At 35.6% G+C, this 22,226-nt stretch overlaps 1 protein-coding gene across 4 annotated transcripts in view; it reads right to left on the reverse strand.

Moving 5' to 3' along the window:
- The window catches only part of NKTR (natural killer cell triggering receptor), a 52,529-nt gene that overhangs the window by 27,664 nt on the left and 2,639 nt on the right, over nt 1-22,226 (reverse strand). For 3 of the 4 annotated variants that reach the window (XM_077865579.1, XM_077865578.1, XM_077865581.1), the window contains exons 3-6: nt 4,549-4,623; nt 3,689-3,796; nt 3,100-3,144; nt 1,274-1,361 (exon numbers count right to left, since the gene is read on the reverse strand). In XM_077865579.1, coding sequence (XP_077721705.1) covers nt 1,274-1,361; nt 3,100-3,144; nt 3,689-3,796; nt 4,549-4,623 — 316 coding nt within the window. Of the gene's footprint in view, nt 1-1,273; nt 1,362-2,766; nt 2,795-3,099; nt 3,145-3,688; nt 3,797-4,548; nt 4,624-22,226 lie in introns of those variants that run through there. The other variant, XM_077865580.1, reaches the window with a different exon arrangement.

Below are 22,226 nucleotides of genomic sequence, written 5' to 3' on the forward strand. Positions count from 1 at the left end.
AATTTTATATTAAATTACTATAAAAGATGTTTTTCAAAATATTTCCCACTAATATTTTTGGCCCTTAAGAAGGTAAAGGAAAGAAAAATACTCTAGTAGAGAAGTATTAATAACTACTGCTCTATGGGATCAAAATATGATCGAGGAACAAATGTTTTCGGTCTTCCTTTATTTCTGCACAGCTCCAAGCACTGTCATCTTCCATCAGCTTTCCATTTTTAGGACATTCTTAGGAACAGAATGCCCCTTATCTGAACTTTATAAGATCATGTTGGAAATCTATTCTGCAGACAAATTTAAATTGTGAGATTTACTTTACATGAATAATTTACTCCTTTAAAGACAGGGAAGCGCCATTCATACTTGTCCATTCAGAAAGATGACAAAAATTTTTTCTGGCAAACTATGAGTAAAATATTTCTCCAACATATACAGCACAACTATAGAGATTTACCTCCAATCAAAAGGATTAAACTTCATGCTAGCCAATTGTATTTCCTATTTTATATCCTGGGATTATAATAAAAATAGGTTTTAGAGTTGCTTTAGATAAGAATGTAACTAAAAGTATGCCAAAAGTCTTTCAGATGAGAAATAAAGTTGTGGTTGTGCATGAATATACATGAAAAGGTGTTTGGTTTTTGTTTTCTTTAAAAAAAAAAAAAGCAAATTTAGCATTCTGAAGCTTCCTGAGTACTAATCTCATAAATTTTGGTGGAAATGACAGCAATATTGGGTTAATTCAGTTATGCATAAATGTCTCAAAGATTAAGGTTTTTTTACAATGCTGATGCAACAGCAATATCACTCATCTCTGTACAGTATCAGAAAATAATGGTATCTCTCTCAAATAAGATTGAAGAGCAACAGTAAGAGAAAAAGCAACCAAACAATGGTTTCTCCAGGCCAAGGGCACATCCAGTCCTAGTCCATTTTTAAATGCTGATCAATAGTTTATGTTCCAATCTAGTTTTGGTAAACTGAGCACCAAAATTTTGTTAAGTTAAAGCCAAATTCTTTTTCTAAGATGACAACATATTTTGAAAATAATGTACATCTTCAAGTTACATCTTTTAAGTACCATCTTAAAAGATACATGCTGAATGCTGAGGCAGTTGTTAGAGCTTACCAAGTTTCTGTAACGTTAGAGATTAATAACAAAATCCAATTTGACAGTATTTTTCCATTTAAACTTGGTTTAACTATACCATCTTTCTCATGAACAGCGCTTCTCTGTTTAAGAAAAGCTCATCTCTGAATTATGCCTACTCACATGAAAAACTGGGAACCATTGGTATGTTTCCCTCGATTTGCCATTGACAAAAGGAACGCTCTGTCATGTTTGAGAATAAAGTTTTCATCTGTTTGAAGAAAACACAAATTCGTCAGTCTCCAATTATAAGCCACTTTTAAAGTGTAATGTCACAGTAATAAATAGAAAGTAAAGGATGAAATTCCTCTTCTGGTCAGTACAGATACTTGTCTGAATATTTAGAAAAAAAATTTTTAACTAATCAAGTAACAAAAGCGTAAAAAGATCAAAAATACTACTTAAAGCCTTGAGGAAAGAACATGTATTTAATGCTTTATACAAACAGCCTTAGAATAGTCACTTTTAGTAGTAACATACTTTGGCTAAATGATATGTAAACTATAAACTTTCAGGGAAAACCAGTAAAAAAATCTTTAAAAATCTCTACAGTAAAGTTCATTTCCTTCAACTCTCCAATTATCCTGCTTAACGTAATATAAATGGGAGAAGTTTAATAATCTTCTCTGCTTAATTTCTATATGATAAACTTATTATTTAATTGTATTGAAGCTAGACTATGAGAGCAAAACAGAAAAAGTTACATAAATTAAGTTGTAAGGATGTACCTAAATTAAATCAAGTATATAGACTCCTAATGAATAGGATCAAAAATTATCTAATGAAGAAAGTCCTATAAAAACAAAAACATAAAGGGCAAAATATAATTCTAAGATACACAAGTATCTGCCACAGTGAACCGCATTAAAGTGGCTTACATTAGTTTCAAATTGCTACAAGCTGATAGAACCAGCTAATGAATTGCTTCCTACTGGTTCAAAGGAAAAACTGTTATAAAGATCACTCAGAGATGATTTTAATTCCAGCAGAAATACCTTCAAAACTAATTTAAATTTCCTTATAACATTCATACAAACAAATCTTTCTTTAGAACAAACAGAAACATAGAAAACTTTAAAAAATGATTACCTTGGGAACAGGCTTCTGAAAAAGAGTAGTAATCCATTTTCCCCCAAAAGAAATATAAAAGACTATTATAACACTGAAGCTATCATGGCATTAAAATCTAGTAAGATTGGATCCCATTAAAATCTCTGCAACTGACTTTTCTAAGGCTTTTTGGGGCAAGTGCAATAGTTAGACTTATGCAAATACTACTACTGTTGGAATAAAACACAATCATATAGTTCTATTATATAAAAGAAAACATACAAACCTTTGAGAAAGTAGGAAATACCAACTTTTATTCAAAGCAATTGTTTGGTTTAGGGGGAAAAAAACACAACTAGATTTTTTTCCCTGATGTAGAACTAATAACCCATTGGGAAAAGAAAAAAGATACAGATGCATGTATGAAATAATATACAGAATTTTCCAAGTCTTCAAGCAATTATGAGAAATCCAGCCACAACCTAACCCAGGCTGTCCATAAATTTATTAGGAAGGGTGCAAGGGAACAGAATTGGAGTTTGTGTTACTGAGCTTCGTTCTCTTACCTTTTCATTTTGCAAAAGACCACATTCTCTATAAACAAAAGAATATGTTGACAGTTTTAGGCAGGAAGATAGGAGTTTTCATGTATATAGTTGCCTAACCTCCATGCTGAAAGTCATGTTTAACCGTAAAGTTAGCCTTAATTAATCTTGTCAATTAAGTTACATATTATAATATAATTTATCCCAAAGTTCATGCAAATAAAGTATTTTCATGCAGCATTAGTTTCATGCAAAAAGTGAACTATAAGTAAACCTCTCCTCATTAAAAGTACATGATCAAATTTGCTTTAATATCAGAACTGAAACAAAAGACCATAAAATATTAAGCCTTACCTTTAAAATATCCACCATAAATTGATTCTCCGCCTTTTCCATTACCTGCAAATAATGAGCTACATTAATTATGATGAAAATTAAAAATATATTAATACTTATAATTTTTTATGCTTTCAATTTGCTAAAGAAGCTAACACCTTGTATTGCAATAATAAAAATTCTACAAATGCTCAATAACTTTACCTTGAAAATAGAAGTTCAAAAAAAGTCCAATCCTATTATAATATATACTACTAAGAATTATCTCTATAACACATTGATTTCAAAAAGTAATCACACTAACAAAATTCAGGAAGAATAAAAATAATCCAAAAGTACCTGGCATTCATTTTAAGAGACCTGACCAAGTATTTCTAATATTATTAAAAGTACATAAAAACAAAACAACAAAAGGTCCAAAAATCAAAGTAAAACGGCTTAGTATTTTGCTTTTCACACATTCTTTCACAACATTCATTCATCCAACATCTATCCATTGACCACTTAATATTTACACAATATGTGACACAATATTCATAATTAATAGAATGATATACTTTAAGAAACTGACTGATGGAGTTACTCAAAGCATAACTTTTAGCTCTACCTTCGCTGAAGTCCCCACCCTGAATCATAAAGTTTTTAACCACACGATGGAATGTAGAACCTTTGTAACATAACTTCTTCCCAGTTGTTTTCCCAAGGCCTTTCTCTCCTGGAAAAAAAAAAGAAAGAAATGAAATTTAGCTACAAACATCTTTCTGTGGAAAAAAGCATCCAATTAGTCCTTCGTGAAATCCCTGTTTTCTAGCACTGTACAAGATACAAAACATAGGGCAACGAGGTAACATACACAGAAACTAAAAAACATATCAAGCAACATATAAATGTTAAATTGTGTGGCACAGACTCTACATGTCACAGGAGAAAAAAGGACCAGAAATGGTTATCACTCCGGTAAAAGAGGGCAATCAAGGAGTTGGTGGCGCAAAGATCATATATGTATATAAGTGTATCAAAGCATGGATTTAAAAAAACTTGTTATTTTAAAATAACATCACAGATGTTCTTCCTATTTTTTTCTACTTTTAAAAAACACAAATCCCATTACAGATAACAAAAAACTGCATCATATTTTACCTATCTTCTAATCCTAAATTTCTTGTGAATCTAGAAAACTAAATTTGTTCAAAACACTGAAATTTAGAATTTATGAACTACAATGTTTAGAGAGGACTTTATTACACACAGTAGTACTTTCTTATTTACTTTTGAGACCATTTCTTTTGTCCTCCCTATCCTTTTAAGAAATGCTTCCCTGATTTCCTATCAATGAAAATAGTATTTTTTCACAGGCTAAACTCATTTTACAGTCAATCACTTTTTACTGAAAATAACTATTCTGTTAAGCAAGATAAAACCATAAGCCATGACTTCTCATTGGAAATAATTTAATAGTTCATTTACCTGAGCATAGGCAAAGGAAGTTTTTGCATGTTTTTGGACATATGTCTGAGAAGAGCTGAAACATAATGCGACCAACTGAAATAAAACACATTAGAAAAAAAAGGTAAGCAAGATGATTAAATATGCCACATTTTACATGGGAGAAATAAAATAAGTAGAATTAACAAATTGAAAGATCCATTTTTGTAATTTATTTCAATTTTTCAAAAGACTTAACAGGAAAAAATTTAACTAATACCAACCGACAAGAATACCACACTATTTGTTAGTGTTAGAATTCAGAGGCAGCCTAAGTGGTTTCAGCTCCAAAACTGTACGATTTTAAGTGTCTTGTAAAGGGGCTTTGCATTATTATATCCCTTTTAGTACAGTCCCCTACCTGAATACTATTAATCTGCTTTAGAATGTTCTCAATAACAGTTGTCCAATCTATTATTAAGCCCCTCCAGTGATAAGAGCACATCAGACCATAAGACAGTCATTCTGGCCTGTACTATTAGAAGAAAGTCTGGTCTTCTATATCTAGCTTTCTGCTTTCTACCTCTATGCAAGAACTATTTAGAGCCAACCTCCTGAATTGTCACCTCCAATTAAAACACATTCTATTCCCTGAGAGAGCATAGAGAATAGGTTATGGTTCCTAAAAATGCCAAAACCACACAAAACAGACAAAAACATACAATATACAGAAGATGATAAGGAGTAAGCCTACACATGTGTTTGAACTACGCTACAAAAAAGTGCCTCACCAACTTTTTGGTCTCAAGACTCCTTCCAACTCTTAAAAATTATTGAGCTTTTACAATGTAGGTTAAATCTATTGCTATGTACTATGTTATACATTAAAACTCAAAAATTTTTAAAAACACAAGAATATAAAAAGCATACATTCCAGAACTTTCAGTGTGGCAACATCATTACATATTGTGTAATCTCTGGAAAACTTGACTTGTGAATAGGAGCACAACAAGCAAATTGTATTATCACAAAAGTAGTTTTGACTCTGCAGACCTCATGAAAGGCTCTCAATAAAGTAAAAAATAATATTTTGATTTACAATCACTTCCCTGAGTCCTCTTTCCCTTTATTCTACAGAATCTTTTCCATTATGAATGAACATTTTTATTTACTCAAAGGAACTTATAAATTAAAATTAACTGAGTACCAAATCTAAGTCACTTTCAGCACAGACACAAATTGACTTGACTTACTCTCTATTGCTAAGAATTGAATTTATTCTTGGTCATGTGAGTCAGTTCCTGAGTACAAAACAAAGCTACAAAGCTACTACATAACAGACATCCTTAAGGGATTAAAAGTAGAATAATGGTATAAGACTCTCCTGGGTCAACATTGTCTATAGCTTCAATGGAGCCAAATTTTAAAGCAATTTCAAAATGTTTTAGCTGATCTTTATATCTAAAGGAATGAAGAAGGATATGAAATTCAAATTTCAAAAATTTTATTTATTTTACTGGGTGGGGTACACACATGCGGGGGGGGGGGGCGGGGAGGCCACAGGGTGCAACAGAAGGAGAGGGAGTGAATCTCAAGCAGAGCGTAGAGCCCAGTGCAGGCAACCCATGAGATCATGACTTGAACTGAAATGAAGAGTCGGACATCCAACCGAAAGAGCAATCCAGGCACCCCAGGAAATGAGAATTTTAAAAAATGCATGTAATATCAGTAATATAACCACTCTGTATTTATTTGGAAAAGTACTTTCATCAACCTTCCTAAGTCTCTGGGAAATGGCTGGCTAGGTCGGTGTCAAATTCAAAGTCCTCTAATTTTGCAGACTAGAACATATTTAGATATTTAGGGCCCCTGTAAAACGGTTACTTTTCAGGATAAAAGATATAATCAAAACAATAAAAAATTTAGCCTTTTTACGACCATAGTAACTTCAATATCAAGTTTCTTTTTTTTTTTTTCCAAAACATTTAATGCCTCTAAAAGAAAGCCAGTAAAAGTTTCAAATGTTTATAGTTTCTTCTTTGTAGATGATTAGGAATTATGAACCTGCTTAGTGGTATAACACATGTGAAAACAGTTAAATGTGATTATATTTCCAGGTCTAATAATCAGAGAGGGATACCACACAACAATGATGTTTTTTAAAAAAAACACTCACCTCCAGTATCTTATTCTCTAACTTGGTGAAGAAAAAAAAAATCTATTGACTTCTCAATCCCATGGAGCAGGGTTTAGAACAGAGGTGTTGTGTGCTTTAGGGCATTATGTTGTTAAGAGTAAAGAAAAAAACAGAAAACCAAATGTTTTGGCTTCAATACCTTGGTGCAAGGTTAAAAACACTGCCCAAAACAGAAAAATAACCTAAAAATCCATAGAAAGAACAGATGGACCGAATTGGGCTTGTAAGACATGAGAAAGGCTATGGACATTCAGATACTGGTTGAGACTGTCTTAATTTAAAATGCCAGCATATGTTCAATTTGAAGAGTCTAGAAACAAAAGGCAAAGCTAAAGTGTTCTATCAGAAAAAAGGAAAACACAAGAAGATGATTAGATGATTTCTACCTACAAAGAGGCATACTAGTATTAACTCCCTCCAAACTGAATTAAAAAAAAAAAAGCTTAATCTGAACACTATAGAATACACACCAGCAAATATTAACTTGAACCAAGTCATTAGCAAGATAGGCAGGTTTTCAACAAATTTTTTTCAATTGAATTGCACTCTTATAGAAAACATACTTTTTTGAAAATCAAAATGGAAAATATTCTGATGTATATGGTCTTTAAAGAAAAAATAAGTCAGTGTAGCTCAGTAGTTTGCTTATTTTCAAGTGAAAGTGGCATTAACTGTGATTATAAAACATACTGAAAAGAAAAATGTAAACTACAGCTACTTAAGGAAAAGACAGAATAAATGTGTTGAAGAGAAGATTCTCTAGCTCCCAAACTAATGAAAAAAATGACCCCATTTCCCAATAGTAAAAATGCCTATGGTTTACTGTCTCCTGTAATAAGTTAACATGCTCTGCCAATGCCTCTTTGGAAACTGGTGCTGCTTTCGAATGAATAAGATCTCAGGAATACTGTTAACACTACTTTACTTTAGTGGGATTTAGTAATCTTTATTAGTCATTATTGTCAATAATATTATCTTTTATATATACTACGATTTCTTCCAACGAACTACCACTATGCCAATAAATACACTGCTCTATAAATGTAAAACTAAAATCTGAAACTTTTGTGTAAGCATTTAGGGCAAAAAATATATGATTAAGAACAAAAATGATGAGCAGGAATGGCTTCTGACTTTAGTCCTAACATTCCAACATGCAGATCCTTAAAAATAGCCAAGACAGGGGAACAATACTGAGTTTACTCAGGTAATATCAACACATTTTTAAATACTGGCTACAGACAGTAAAAGCCAAGACCTACTTACATCATGTTGTAATCCTGATCTGGCCACTAGGTGGCAGGAATAAAATCAGCAAGTACTCAGAATCTGGATAAAATTGAACATCATCTTTATTATTATTTCTTGTTCTCAGAAACAGCTGCACTGGAATTACAGGTACAGTAGTGGAAAAGGAGACATTATTCATGGACAAAAAAGATACAGTAGTTGGAAAAGCAAGCACTGTTTGAGACAAAAAATTTAGGAAATGGCATTCTACACAGGGTAAAGAACATCACATATACCATTACAAGTAAGGAATGAGGATAAGAACAAAGGTATGAACACATCATAGTCAGTAGGCAGAGAGCAAAATCTAAGAGAAAATTAAGGAATGGGTGCACCGTTTCTACAAAATCAGGGCACTTGCCCATTTAGCTGAGATCCTCCTCATGAGTCAGGTTGTGCAACTGTATGTAAGACAGTGCTTGTTTTGGGGAGCTGACAGCTTAGCTGGGAATGACAGATACAAATTCTTAACCAATGTGATGAGCCACCAGTGGTATGAACAAAACGCACTTATATCCATCCTAGGCCTAACTGATGAGTGTGAGGGCAGAGGGATAGGGACCATGTCTGTTTTACTCACTACCTTATCCCCACTGACTTATATCATGTCTGGTACAGAATAAGTATGCAATAAATACTCAGATAAAGACAAAGATTAACAAAATATAAATGAAGACATACCTAGTTACACAGATAAAAAGTATTCATTATATAACAGGAAAAGTATAACAAGTGGCATAACATCATGACATAGCTTAATAAGAGCTATTTTCAAAGGTATAACGGAAAAGAATCCTTCTAGCATCCAAGCAATAAAATCATGTCACCTACAGGGAAAAAGAAATTAAGCAGACTTCTGACACTCTACATGAGAAACTGGAGACAGCAGCTGTCTACCATCATAAAGGAACTAACATGCTGTGAACAAAGAATTCCATATATAGCAAAGGAAATGTAATAATCAGATTTTATCCCCAAAAATCTAGTTGAAATATAAGCCTGAGATATTACTCAAAGGACTAATGAGAAAAGGCTAGTAGGAAAAGAGTGGCATTGAGCATACTAAATCTATTACAACACAGAATTAAACCTAAATAACTATGGTAACCATGGTTACAAAATAAAAAATAAATGTTAACAGCTATTGAGAAATAGAGTATGTATTGGTAATTTTTAAAATTATTTTCAGGAACCTTCTAAAAATGTTCTTTTTCTTTTGAATAGGCAACGTTTTCATGATTCAAAAATTAAACAGTGGAAAAAAGTAAATAAGTAGTCTTATTCCCACTTCTGTCAACAGGTAATCACTTTCATTAATTTCATATGTATGCTTCCAGTGTCTTTTCATACACACAGGCAAATATTTTTTAAAAAGCTTCATTCATTCATTCATTCATTCATTCGAGACACACAGAGAGAGGCAGAGACACAGAGGGAGAAGCAGGCTCCTCCAGGGAGCTGGATGTGAGACTCAATCCCAGATCCCTGGGATCTTACCCTGAGCCGAAGGCAGGTGCTCAACCACTGAGCCACCCAGGCATCCCCAAACAGGCAAATATTGACATAGTCTTATTTTTCTTGTTTAAAAAAGATAGCATAAGTTCGCTAAGAGAGTAGATCTTAAAAGTTGTTTTTTTTTTTTTTAAGATATTTATTTATTCATTAGAGACACAGAGAGAGGCAGAGACACAGGCAGAGGGAGAAGCAGGCTCCCTGTGGGGAGCCTGCTGTAGGACTTAATCCCAGGACCCCAGAATCACACCCTGAGCTAAAGGCAGACACCCAATCACTGAGCCACTCAGATGTCCCGATCTTAAAACTTATTACAAGGAAAAAATTTTAATTCAAGTTATCACAAGAAAAAAAATTTTAACTCTGTGTAGTGATGGATATTAACAAGACTTTGCAGTCATCACTTTGCAATATAAACACATATACCAAATCATTATGCTGTATACCTGAAACTAGAAGTTGTTATATGTCAATTATATCTCAATTTTTTAAATTTATTTTTTATTTTTTTAAAGATTTTATTTATTCATTCATAAGAGACACACAGAGAGAGGCAGAGACATAGGCAGAGGGAGAAGCAGGCTTCTTGTAGGGAGCCTGATATGGGACTCAATCCCGGGATCATGACCTGAGCCAAAGGCAGACGCTCAACTGCTGAGCCACCCAGGCGTCCCATATCTCAATTCTAAATAAGCAGTTCCTTGGTTAAAAAACAAACAAACAAACAAACATAGGTAGCATGTTATGTACACTACTGTACTCTGCTTTATTCACTTAATGAATATATCACAGTAACATTAAAACCAACAAGAAGGGGTTGAGCTGGTTAGAAAAAGTCTGCTTCCTGGTATTTCATAGTGGGAGTCAACAGGTAGAGGAAATATAGTTTAGGAATACTTAAACATGTAATTCACCTGTAGAGCTAAAAACATATTATACATCTTTCAAACCACTGTAGTGGAGCAACACATAATAAAAAGATATAAAACAAAGAAAAGCAAATAGCAAGAAAATACAAATAACGGGCAGCCTGGGTGGCTCAGCAGTTTAGCGCTGCCTTCAACCCAGGGCCTGATCCTGGAGACCAGGGATCGAATTCCACGTCGGGCTCCCTGCATGGAGCCTGCTTCTCCCTCTGCCTGTGTCTCTGCCTCTCTCTCTCTCTCGAATAAAAAAAAAAAAAAAAAGGAAATTAAAAAAAAAAGATTTTATTTATTTATTCACGAGAGACACAGAGCAAAGGGAGAAGCAGGCTCCACGCAGGAGCCCGATCCGATGTAGGACTGGATCCCAAAATCCTCGATCACATCCTGAGCTGAAGGCAGATGCTCAACCACTGAGCCACCCAGGCGACCATGAATAAAATCTTAAACAAAACAAAAAAACAACAAAACCCTATAGATAAATCTCGGTTTTTTATTTATTTTTTTTTTAAATTTTTTAAAAAATTTATTTATGATAGTCACACACAGAGAGAGAGAGAGAGAGAGGGAGAAGCAGGCTCCATGCACCGGGAGCCCAACGCGGGACTCGATCCTGGGTCTCCAGGATCGCGCCCTGGGCCAAAGGCAGGCGCCAAACCGCTATGCCACCCAGGGATCCCCCAAATCTCAGTTTTTTAAAGATACAATTAAATATTAGGAAATCTGGGGCACCTGGGTGGCTCAGTTGGCTAGCAACTGATCTCACGATTTCAGGGTCATGAGATCTAGCCCCTATTTGGCTCACTGGAGTCTGCTTCATATTATCTCTACCTCTCCCTCCTCCTCTGCCAGTTCCCCTGTAAGCACATACACATACATTCTAAAATAAATACATAAAATCTTTAAAAAATAAATATTAGGAAATCTGTTAATTTTTTGAAGTGAAGGAAGAACTCTTAGGAAAATCAAAAGACCACTTAATGAAGTTAATTAACATTCATCCCTTAACATAAACACAAAAATTCTCAGACATCCTTCAAATCAATAGCCAGCATTACGTTTAATGGTAGAACATTAGTACGGCACTAATGTCATTTAAAGGGACAAGTACAGTATATTCTGTATATACTCCTAAAGGACAAAGATATTCCCCCTACCTAATCCCAATACAATTACCACACCATGTTAATAGTGATTAACACCAGTCTAATACATAGTCCATATTCAAATTTACCCAACTGGTTCCACAATGCCTTTATACTCTTTTCATTTTTTTAAAATTTATTTGAGAGAGAGGAGGGGAAGAGAGTATACACGGTGGGAGGGGCAAAGGGGGAGAGAGAATCCCAAGCCAATTCCCTGCTGAGCACGGAGCCTAACATGGGGCTTGATCTCCTGACCCTGACCTCATGACCTGAGCTTAAACCAAGAGTCAGAGGCTGACTGACCTATACTTTTTCAAATCCTGGAATCTAACCACAGATTATGCACTGATTTGGTTGTTGTGCCTTGGGTCTTTTCTTTTTTTTTTTTAAGATTTTATTTATTCATGAGAGACAGAGAGAGACAGACAGGCAGGCAGGCAGGCAGGCAGACAGACACACAGGCAGAGGGAGAAGCAGGCTCCATACAGGGAGCCTGATGTGGGACTCGATCCCAGGACTCCAGGATCACGCCCTGGGCCGAAGGCAGGTGCTAAACCGCTGAGCCACCCAGGGATCCCCCTTGGTCTGTTTTAAGTGTTAGCTAGATTCTCAGCTGTAAAAGTATTTCTCCTTACTTTTACATTAATAGAGGAATGATATTTTGATTTTTAAGTTCATACCATATTCTATAAAAACTTTTCACTAATGGTTTGGCTACTGATGATCCTTTGGTGAATCAATCATACTGAGGGTTGCAAAATATTTCTTCTAATCCCATTATTTTATCTGTATTTATCCAACTTGAAAACTTCTGTTAAGAGCTTCACCCACCCTTTGACAGTTATTAACAAGACAAAGCCTGGGTCCTAGACATCTGCTGACTCTGAGAGCCAAGTCAGAGAAAACTTGTGTCTTAAATTTGTTTCCATTATTTAGCCTTTATGTTTAGCAACCATCACCTTTATATATTCTAACAAACACAGATACTTTCATATGACAGTAAACTATATAATCAATCTAATTACATTAAAGCTCAATTTATTGAAATGGGAAAAAATCAAGAACGTGCAATTTAATGGAAAAGGCAGCATCAGGATAGCATGTAGCATATACTATTTTTAAAAATTGTGTATGAACCAGTATATAGAATTAAGATAAAATGTTCAGAGAAAATTAGTTGTGATTATCTCTGCACAGCAGGATTATAAGGCAGGTTTAACTTTTATTTATTTATTTTTTTAAGATTTATTTATTTATTCGTGATAGACACACACACAGAGAGGGAGAGGCAAAGACACAGGCAGAGGGAGAAGCAGGCTCTATGCCAGGAGCCCAATGTGGGACTCGATCCGGGGACTCCAGGATCACGCCCCAGGGCAAGGGCAGCGCTAAACCGCTGAGCCACCCAGGGATCCCCTCAGCCCCTCTTCTCACACAAATCACCTAAGAATAAGGCTTCACTGATTTGTACAAGTCTAAGGAATGGACACAGAATTCAGATTTCACTCTATAGCAATCTGCTTAAGACACAATCTCTTGGAATACAATGAAACTAAAATAGGGGACTACTATAGCAAGGCTTACAGTAAGGCATTCACATCTAGGGGTTTTGAATGCAATTTCTGAGATAATTCTAAAAAAACATTACCTCAGTTCTAGATAACTTTGCCAGTCACCCAAGTCCTGCCCTTTTGTAGCCTGAACTTTTTTCTGCCTATTTAAAGAAATCTTTTTAGTTTCCATCTGCTTTTATTCTCAGTAAGAAAAGTGTTTACCGAACACCTGACCATCTTGTAAGTGCTATGTTCTACCAAGGATTCAGGTTGCAATATATACTCTGGGAAGCTTTCTTTAAGACTAGGTACACGATGTGCAAAACAGAACTGTAAGGAATCGTACTGGACAGCTAGCTCATACCACTAATGTCAGAATTCCCTTGGCAACAACAATGACAGATGAATACCAACAAAAGTAGAAAAATAATAGAAAAGCACAGAGATTCAATGTGGGGGTGCAGATAGGAGGCAGGAGTCAGACAAGGAACAGCCATATTAAGTTAAAAGTAGAAAGGTGGAAAAAAATAATTGTATATTTCACTTGGAGTTTTGAGGAAGAGAAAGGGTAGGGAAAGGAAGGTGCTATGGAGTCAACTTTCTCCTCTCAAAGTCCCCATAAAAATCCATGTTTCTGCCTTCAAAACCATCCAATCAGGCCTGGTGTTACTGGGATGCTTCAGGTCCAATTTCTTGCTTTCTTTCTTTTTTTTATTTATTTTTTAAGATTTTATTTATTTATTCATGAGTGACACAGAGAGGCATAGACACAGGCAGAGAGAGAAGCCCTCCAAACAGGGAGCCCGACATGGGACTGGATCCTGGGTCTCCAGAATCACGCCCTGGACTGAAGGTGGCGCTAAACCACTGAGCCACCCAGGTTGCCCAAGATTTTATTTATTTATTCATGGAAACACACACAGAGAGAGGCAAAGACACAGGCAGAGGGAGAAGCAGGCTCCTCACAGGAAGCCTGATGTAGGACTTGATCCCTGGACCCTGGGATCACTCCCTGAGCCAAAGGAAGACGCTCAACCACTGAGCCACCCAGACATCCCTTCAGGCCCAATTTCTAAAAACATAAGTGAATAAAGGAAAAAAGGGGAAAGAAACTGCACCAAGCCCTCTTGCTTAGAAACCTGAAAGAAGGCTTTTTCCTAAAATGTGAACAAAAAGGTCTAATCTTTGAGGCCTATCTTAAATACCTCAATATGAAAGCCCCGTACTTGACTCAGTGCCCATGCTCATGAACGTACAATATTTAAAGCAACTTACAAAAAAATTTATGTCAGATACTGTGTTAGGTTTTTTACAAATAATAGTCTGTTCTGCCAATAGCATGAAAGAATTTAAAGAAACTGCATTATCAAAAATGACATATAAAAACAATTATTTCTATGGGAAAATGGGAGTTTGGGAACAAGGGAATTTAAGGTTGCAGTAAGAATAATTTTTGTTAGGAGTATCACTAATAAAGCACGTTTTTAGCTCTAAGAGTATATCATAAAAATTCAACATCACTGTGGAAATCCTACAACTGAACACATCCTACTTGTCTCCTTTTCCTAGCACTATCACTAGCATAATCCTTCTTGCGGTTTTTCAGATTAGTTAGGACAGACAAGAATAACAGAATAGTGGTGACGCTCAACTGCCCTTGCTTCATATACAACTAGCTCCTACCTTGTTATGTGATTGTTACAACACAAACAGTAGTCTGCTAATTAGAACTGTGCTCCTTGGGATGCCTGGGTGGCTCAGTGGTTGAGTGTCTGCCTTCGGCTCAGGGCATGATCCCGGGGTCTGGGAATCGAATCCTGCATCAAGCTCTCTGAGAGGAGCCTGCTTCTCCCTCTGCCCGTGTCTCTCTGCTTCTCTCTGTGTGTCTCTCATGAATAAATAAAATCTTAAAAAATTAGAAGAAGGAGAAGAAGAGAAGAACCACCGTGCTCCTTAAATTCATGTTACAAAAACACAATCTGTAATATAGCCAGTTGTATTATTTTATTATTCTTCCCTACAACCTTACTATATATAGACTTCCCTACAACCTTACTATACATGTATTAAATAGGACTGGAGTCCTATTTAATTTCTGAGTATATAAAAAGGGAAGAAATAATCTAAATAGTGCAAACCACTGCATCCAGTCACTATATTCACAAGTTTAGGACCAGGGGAGGAGGTTGAGGTGGCAGATGCATTTCTCCTGTTCCCTCAGTGTATTATCAGATCCCCACGTGCCGCACTCTCAATTGAGTGTGAGGAATCTAAGGTTTAAAGGGTAATTTTGGGATACTGAGGGGGGCACTTGACAGGATGAGCACTGGGTGTTATATGTTGGCAAATCGAACTCCAATAAAAAATTTTCAAAAAAAATAAAAAAGAAAAAAAAAGAGGGTAATTTTGAATATAAGCAAATTTTGCTGTGCTATCTTTAGAGCCACATTAAGACATAACTGATAGTATTTCCTTCCTACAAAAAGGTCAAGTGGCTTGCCCAAAGTCCCAAGCAGTGACTTTTCAATTCAGTTTCTTGGATCCATGTGAATCTTAAGCAATAAAGTAAAAACACTAATTTCAACTATATACCCATTTCTACCTATTTTGATGAACTGCCAGGGTTTTATACTGCTCAAAAGTCCACATTAAGAAAAAATTCCAAAGTCAAACATTCCTCTAAAAAAAATACCCTGGTTATCACTTTTGAAAACAAACTTCAAGCCTCTGACAGATACAAAAACTAAGGTTCTACTTAAAAAGGAGGAAGGGCACTGTATTCCTCTAAAATAACAGTGTCATAAAAGACATCAAAAAAGAAAAAAAATCAAAAAACCCTGTAAAACTGGAGGATAAAGTGAAATTTGCAACAGAATGAAATATCTGATGCTAGACTAGATTTTGTACTAGAAGAGAAAGAATGCATAATTGACTTTCTAGGCCCAATCACAAAAATAGAAGGAATACAGAGATGGTAGATTAAAGTATCACATCAAAGTAAATTTATAAATTGGTAACTACATTGTGGTTATGTAAGAAATATCTCTATTCTTAATATGCTAAATAAAATACACTGAAGTATTTAAGAGTAAAGAGCCATAAGTGGGTAACTTACCCTCATATGTTTCAGAAAAAACTGCATGTGCAGAGAGAAAAAGAGAGAGCAATGGTATAAAATGTAAATAGGTGATTCTGTGTAAAGGATAGATGGGTGATTTTTACTAATTTTATTTTTCAGCTTCATATAAATATGAAATAATATCCACACAAAAAGTTCAAAATCTCTGTAGATAAACCCCAGTGCTTGCATTCTGTGAAACATGTGTCTAGAATAGCAGTTCTCAAACTTTGGTCTCAGAACACTTCTACATTCTCAGCAATTACTGAAGATCTTAAAGATTTTTTATATGGGATGTATCTATTGATATTTAGCACATTAGAAATTGAAATGGAGAAATTTTAAGACAATCAATTTTCATAAAATAAACTCATGTTAATAACACAAATATTTTTAGTAATTTTATTTTCAAAAATGAACAAGAGGTTATAATGTGTCATCACTTTACATTTTTGCAAATCTCACTAATGTCTGCTGTAGCAGAAGACAAGTTATCTTGCTTGTTCCTGCATTGTATCTGTTGTGTCATCAAACGTCCTGTAACCTGTGGAAAACCACTGCATATTGACAGAATGCAAGTGAACAAATGGGTGTTTGACACCCGGGAGCCTCATGAAAGCCATCTTGCAATTTGAAAACAAAAGGCCTACACCATTTTACTATTATAATTTAGTATATTTATAACTATAATTTACTTTAAAACACCTTACATAAACATTCTGATATAAAGGAATCATGAGTTTTCAAATTATATCTTAACCAGAAAGAAATACCATCCAAAAGTGATCATCAAAAGCCACACCTCAGAGGTGGCTACTAAAAATACTCTGGCTGTCTTTATCTCTCATTACCGGAGGCTCTATAATTAGCAACATAAATGTTGGAAATGGGATTTTACTGGAAAATTAGTGATGTTCAGAATTAGTGATTTACAGACCTGATAAAAATATTTGCAGATATTCCACACCCTTGCCACACCCTTGCATCAACAGGACAAATGAATCTGGAGGGTCATCCAATAGTATAGAACCTGAGACTGGGTCCACCAAAAGAGTCCCAAGTCTAGCAACAAGTTTAGAGCATTCTAGTGCCTGACACACATTTGCATGACAATTATCAAGAAAAAGAATCTTTCACATAAAAAGTGCTTCAGAGCACTGAAAAAACCAGAATGGCGACTTTATCAAACTTAGGGAACTAGCTGTTTCTTATGTGTGGACGTGCTTGGTTTCTAGTCTATGTATAGCAAAATGTGACTTTTGGTGTACCCTGGTAACAAGGTTTGACAAAGGCAAATTATGGCCCTCACCCAACTTACTGGTAACTCCCAGACATGTACTAAACAAACAAACAAAAAAAACCCTAATGGCCATTCTTGACTAACCAATGTTAAATCATTTTACTGGTAGATATCTAAAACCTGGTTCCTTGGGCTCCAATTTCTTAGTACAACAATCTGAATGATAAGGCAATGAAAAGGCAAAGAAAAGGCAAGCTCTTGAGGCACCAAAGGAGGGAAAAACAAAGATTACCATTTCATGCCTGCCCTGGGAGGTTCTCACTAACTCCAGGGAACTAACATTTAATCAGAGAAGGGGGAGTCTGGCGGAAAAATGAAGTTGTCAATGAGGATTTCATACACACACTTCCAAAGTGGGTTATTACATTTCATACAAAAAGCTAATGCATTCAAAAACACAAACTTATTTGTAGAGATCATTAAAAATGACTGGCTAATTTCTGCAGGTTCCTATCTTTAGAAATTTATAAGGAATTCTAGGCTTAGTCAAGGTGGAATAATATACTCCACCCTATCCTCACTGAATGCAACTAAGAAATCTTTGACAGAAAGCATGGAAAAAATTATCTAAGGACTGAAAAAAGCCCACTTAATTGGTAATGAATTACCAATTATCTCAGGGATTGGAATCAAAAGCAATCTGAAACCCAGAACTGCATTCTGGTTACAGAAAGAGCTCTGAGGAAAGCCCTCTATTTCTAGGGACCCCTACAGATTATAGTTAATGAGGAAAATCTCATTTTCTTTCTGTTTTTCCATTCTCTCTCATTCTAGCTTCTAGGCAATTCCACAGATGGCAGCAAGAGCAAGGGTAACCAGGCAAGCATGTAAAACTTCTAAGGAGGCAAAGAATCTTTCTGACTAGAGAAATTGTGCTCCCTACAGCACAAGAAGAATCCCTGCTGCTCTTTTACACTCTATTCTCTTGCCACTTGGCCTCAGAGACAGACATAGTTATTAAGAAGCACATGGCAGAGTGAGGAAACTAAAACCCTGGCTTTCTGGCCAGATGACAAAAAAAAAAAAAAAAAGGGAGTCCCTAAGGGCCAGAATGTATTGGGGAAATCTTCAAGAAGAGGAAGCTTCCTCAAGAAAACAATGTCATAGGCACCTGGGTGGCTCAGTGGTTGAGCATTTGCCTTTGGCTCAGGTCGTGATCCTGGAGTACCAGGATCGGGTCCCACATCGGGCTCCCTGCATGGAGCCTGCTTCTCCCTCTGCTTGTGTCTGTGTCTCTCATGAATAAATAAATAAAATATTAAAAAAAAAAAAAAGAAAACAATCTCATGAAGTATGAACTCCAGAGCTCGTCCATGTGTGGATGGGCTTATACATATGTGGATCGGATTCTAAACAGCACAAGGTAGTTCCAGCTGCACCTAACCAGGCTGACTGCCTGCTACAATGATATCATTATCATCAGCAGCAGCATCATCGCCAACAGTGAACATTCTCCATAGGATTTAAACTTGACCCAGTCATGTAACAAAATACACAAAATGTCCAGGATATGATTCAACATTTATCAACATTTAAAGAATGACAAAAAATCTCATACTCCACAAGGGAAAAGACAAAAACAGCAACTCTGTGATAATACAGATGCTAGAAATGTGTTAGGCAAAGACTTTTAAGCAGCTATTATAATCATATTACGTTAAGTACAAATACTCTTAAAACGAATGGAAAAACAGAAAATCTCAAGCAAAGCCACAAGGAAATTTTAAAACAAAACAAAACAAAATACCATGGTCAAAATTAAAAATTCACTAGGTAGGTTCAACAGTACAATGGAGATGACAGAGGGAAAAAGTAAATGAACTTGAAGACTTAATAGAAATTATCCAATGTGAAAAACAGAAAACCTGAAAAAAAAAAATTGAACAAAGCCTCAGACTTGTGAGGTAATGTCAAAAGGTCTGATATTTGTGTCATCAAAGTCCCAAAAAGAGAGGAAAAAGAGTGTTGGACAAAAAACCTATTTGAAGAAACAGTAGCTGAAGAGGTCTTAAATTTGGCTAAAGACAGAGATTCAAGATTATTAAACCCCAAAGAGAATAAACCAAAGAAATTCACACCCGGACACATCACAATAAAACTGCTGAAATCTAAAGACAAAGTAAACATCTCAAAAGCAGTCAGACAAGAACAGAACACATTACATATGGGCAACAACAATTTGAATGACTCCGGATTTCTTATCAGAAACCAACTGACCAGTCTCAAACCTGAGACTTCAGGAATGAACAAATAGCAACAGAAATGTAATAAACATGTGAATAAATAATGAGACTATTTTTCTTTCAGGCTGCTAAGTGTGATGTTTGAAAGCAAAGACTTTCAATGTTTGTAGATGTAATCAATACAACATAAGGTGAGAGGTAAAGGAATATTATATAGTGGGATGGTTTCGACACTTCACCTGAAATGGTAAATTATTAATTCTAAATACACCATGAAAAGCCAAATATATATATTGTAATCTCTAGAGTAACCACTTAAAAAACTATAGAGAGGGGATGCCTGGGTGGCTCAGCGGTTTAGTACCTGTCTTTGGCCCAGGGTGCGATCCTAGGGTTCCAGGATCAAGTCCCACATCAGGCTCCCTGCAGGGAGCCTGCTTCTCCCTCTGCCTGTGTGTCTCTCATGAATAAATAAAATAAATAAAAAACCTTAAAAAAAAAAAAAAAGAGGATCATCAAAAAATAAAAAAATTTAAAATACTACAAATATTCAAATAGTCTAAAATGCAAGAAAACAGAGGAAGCAAAACAAATATTAGACAAATTCAAACAATTGCATTAAGTGTAAATAGTCTAAATATACTGATTAAGAAACAGATTGTGACAATGGGTTAAAAAAACAAGATCCACTGATTAACTGTCTATAAAAAAAAACCCACTTTATTTAGTTTTCGGGGGAGAGGGAGACAGAGAATCCCAAGCAGGCTCCAAACAGAGTGCAGAACCCCACACAGAGCTTAAGCTCACAACCCTGAGATCATGACCTTAGGTGAAATCAAGAGTCAGATACCCAACTGATTGAGCCACCCACGTGCCCCACATATTTTTTTAAGTAATCTCTACATCCAACATGAGACTTGAACTCACAATCCTAAGACCAAGAGCCACATGTTCCACCAACCGAGCTAGCCAGGCACCCCAAGAAACCCACCTTAAATATAAGTTAAAAATAAAAGGATAGAAAAATGACATATCACATAAACACTAACAAAAAATGAATCAGTGGTGTTTATACCAAAGTAGGCTTCAAAGCAAGGAAAATTACCAGGAATAACAAAGGTCATTACATAATGATAAAAGGGTCAATTCATAACAATCCTAAATGTGCATGCATCCACCTAACAACAGTGCCTCAAAGTAAAAACTAATAGAACTGAAAAAAGAAGAAATAAATCCACAATTATCGATGGAGACTTCAATACTCCTTCCTTGGTAAACAATTGAACAAGGAGACAGAAAATCAGCCAGGATATAGAAGAACAATACTATTAGCCAGCTGACTCAAATTGACATTTATAGAACACTCTACACACAAGCAGCAGAATATACATTCTTTTCAAGTGTACATGGGAAATTCACTAAAATAGAACATACCAAACCTTAATTTTAGAACTGAGATCATACAAAGTATGTTCTTTGACCACAATGGAATTAAAGTAGAAATCATTAACAGAAAGACAACTGCAAATATCCAAGTACTTAGAAATTAAAACATTTCTCAATAATTCATGAACCAAAGACTAAGCCTCAAGGGACGTTAGAAAATATTTCGAACTGATGGGTCACCTGGGTGGCTCGGCAGCTGAGTGTCTGCCTTCGGCTCAAGGCATGATACTGGGGTCCTGGGATCAAGTCCCACATCCGGCTCTGCAAATGGAAGCCTGCTTCTCCCTCTGCCTGTGTCTCTGCCTCTCTGTGTGTGTGTGTGTCTTTCAAGAGTAAATAAATACAATCTTAAAAAAAAAAAAAAAAAAAAGATTTTTCAAACTGAAAGAAAATGAGCAATCTGTCAAAATTTGTGGGGTCCTTCATTAAAGAGAAATTTATAGCACTAAATCCTTATCTTGGAAAAGGGTCTCAAGTCAACAATCCAAATTTCCACTTAAAGAAACTAGAAAAAGAGCAAAGTAAGCCAAAGTGAGCATCAGAAAGGAAATAAAGGGCAGAAATCATTAAAACTGGAATAGGGGGGAAAAAATCAACAAAACCAAAATTTTGACACGATAATAAATATAATGATAAACCAAGGAAAAATGACAAACGGCACAGATTATCAGTATCAGGAATGAAAGAGGAGCTATCACTACAAATCCCATGGATAAACTCATCAGAACGTGAACAATTCTGCAATTATTAAAGAAATGAAAATCTTAGTAAAAAAACCTTCTGAGAAAAATTCCAAAGTATAGTCCTGGAATTATTTCAAATAGGAACCAATTAATCGTATTCACAGAGAAAAAGTCATGTATAAAGACTCTTCCCCTTCTAATATGTACTTACACTCATTTTATAATTCAAAAGCCTAGATAACTTGCTATAAAACATACAAATTTCCATTGGGGGCAGCCGGGTGGCTCAGCGGTTTAGCATTGCCTCCAGCCCAGAGCGTGATCCTGGAGACCCAGGATCGAGTCCCACACTGGGCTCTCTGCATGGAGC

Source organism: Canis aureus, chromosome 22 (genome assembly GCF_053574225.1).
Source record: "Canis aureus isolate CA01 chromosome 22, VMU_Caureus_v.1.0, whole genome shotgun sequence".
NCBI lineage: Eukaryota > Metazoa > Chordata > Mammalia > Carnivora > Canidae > Canis > Canis aureus.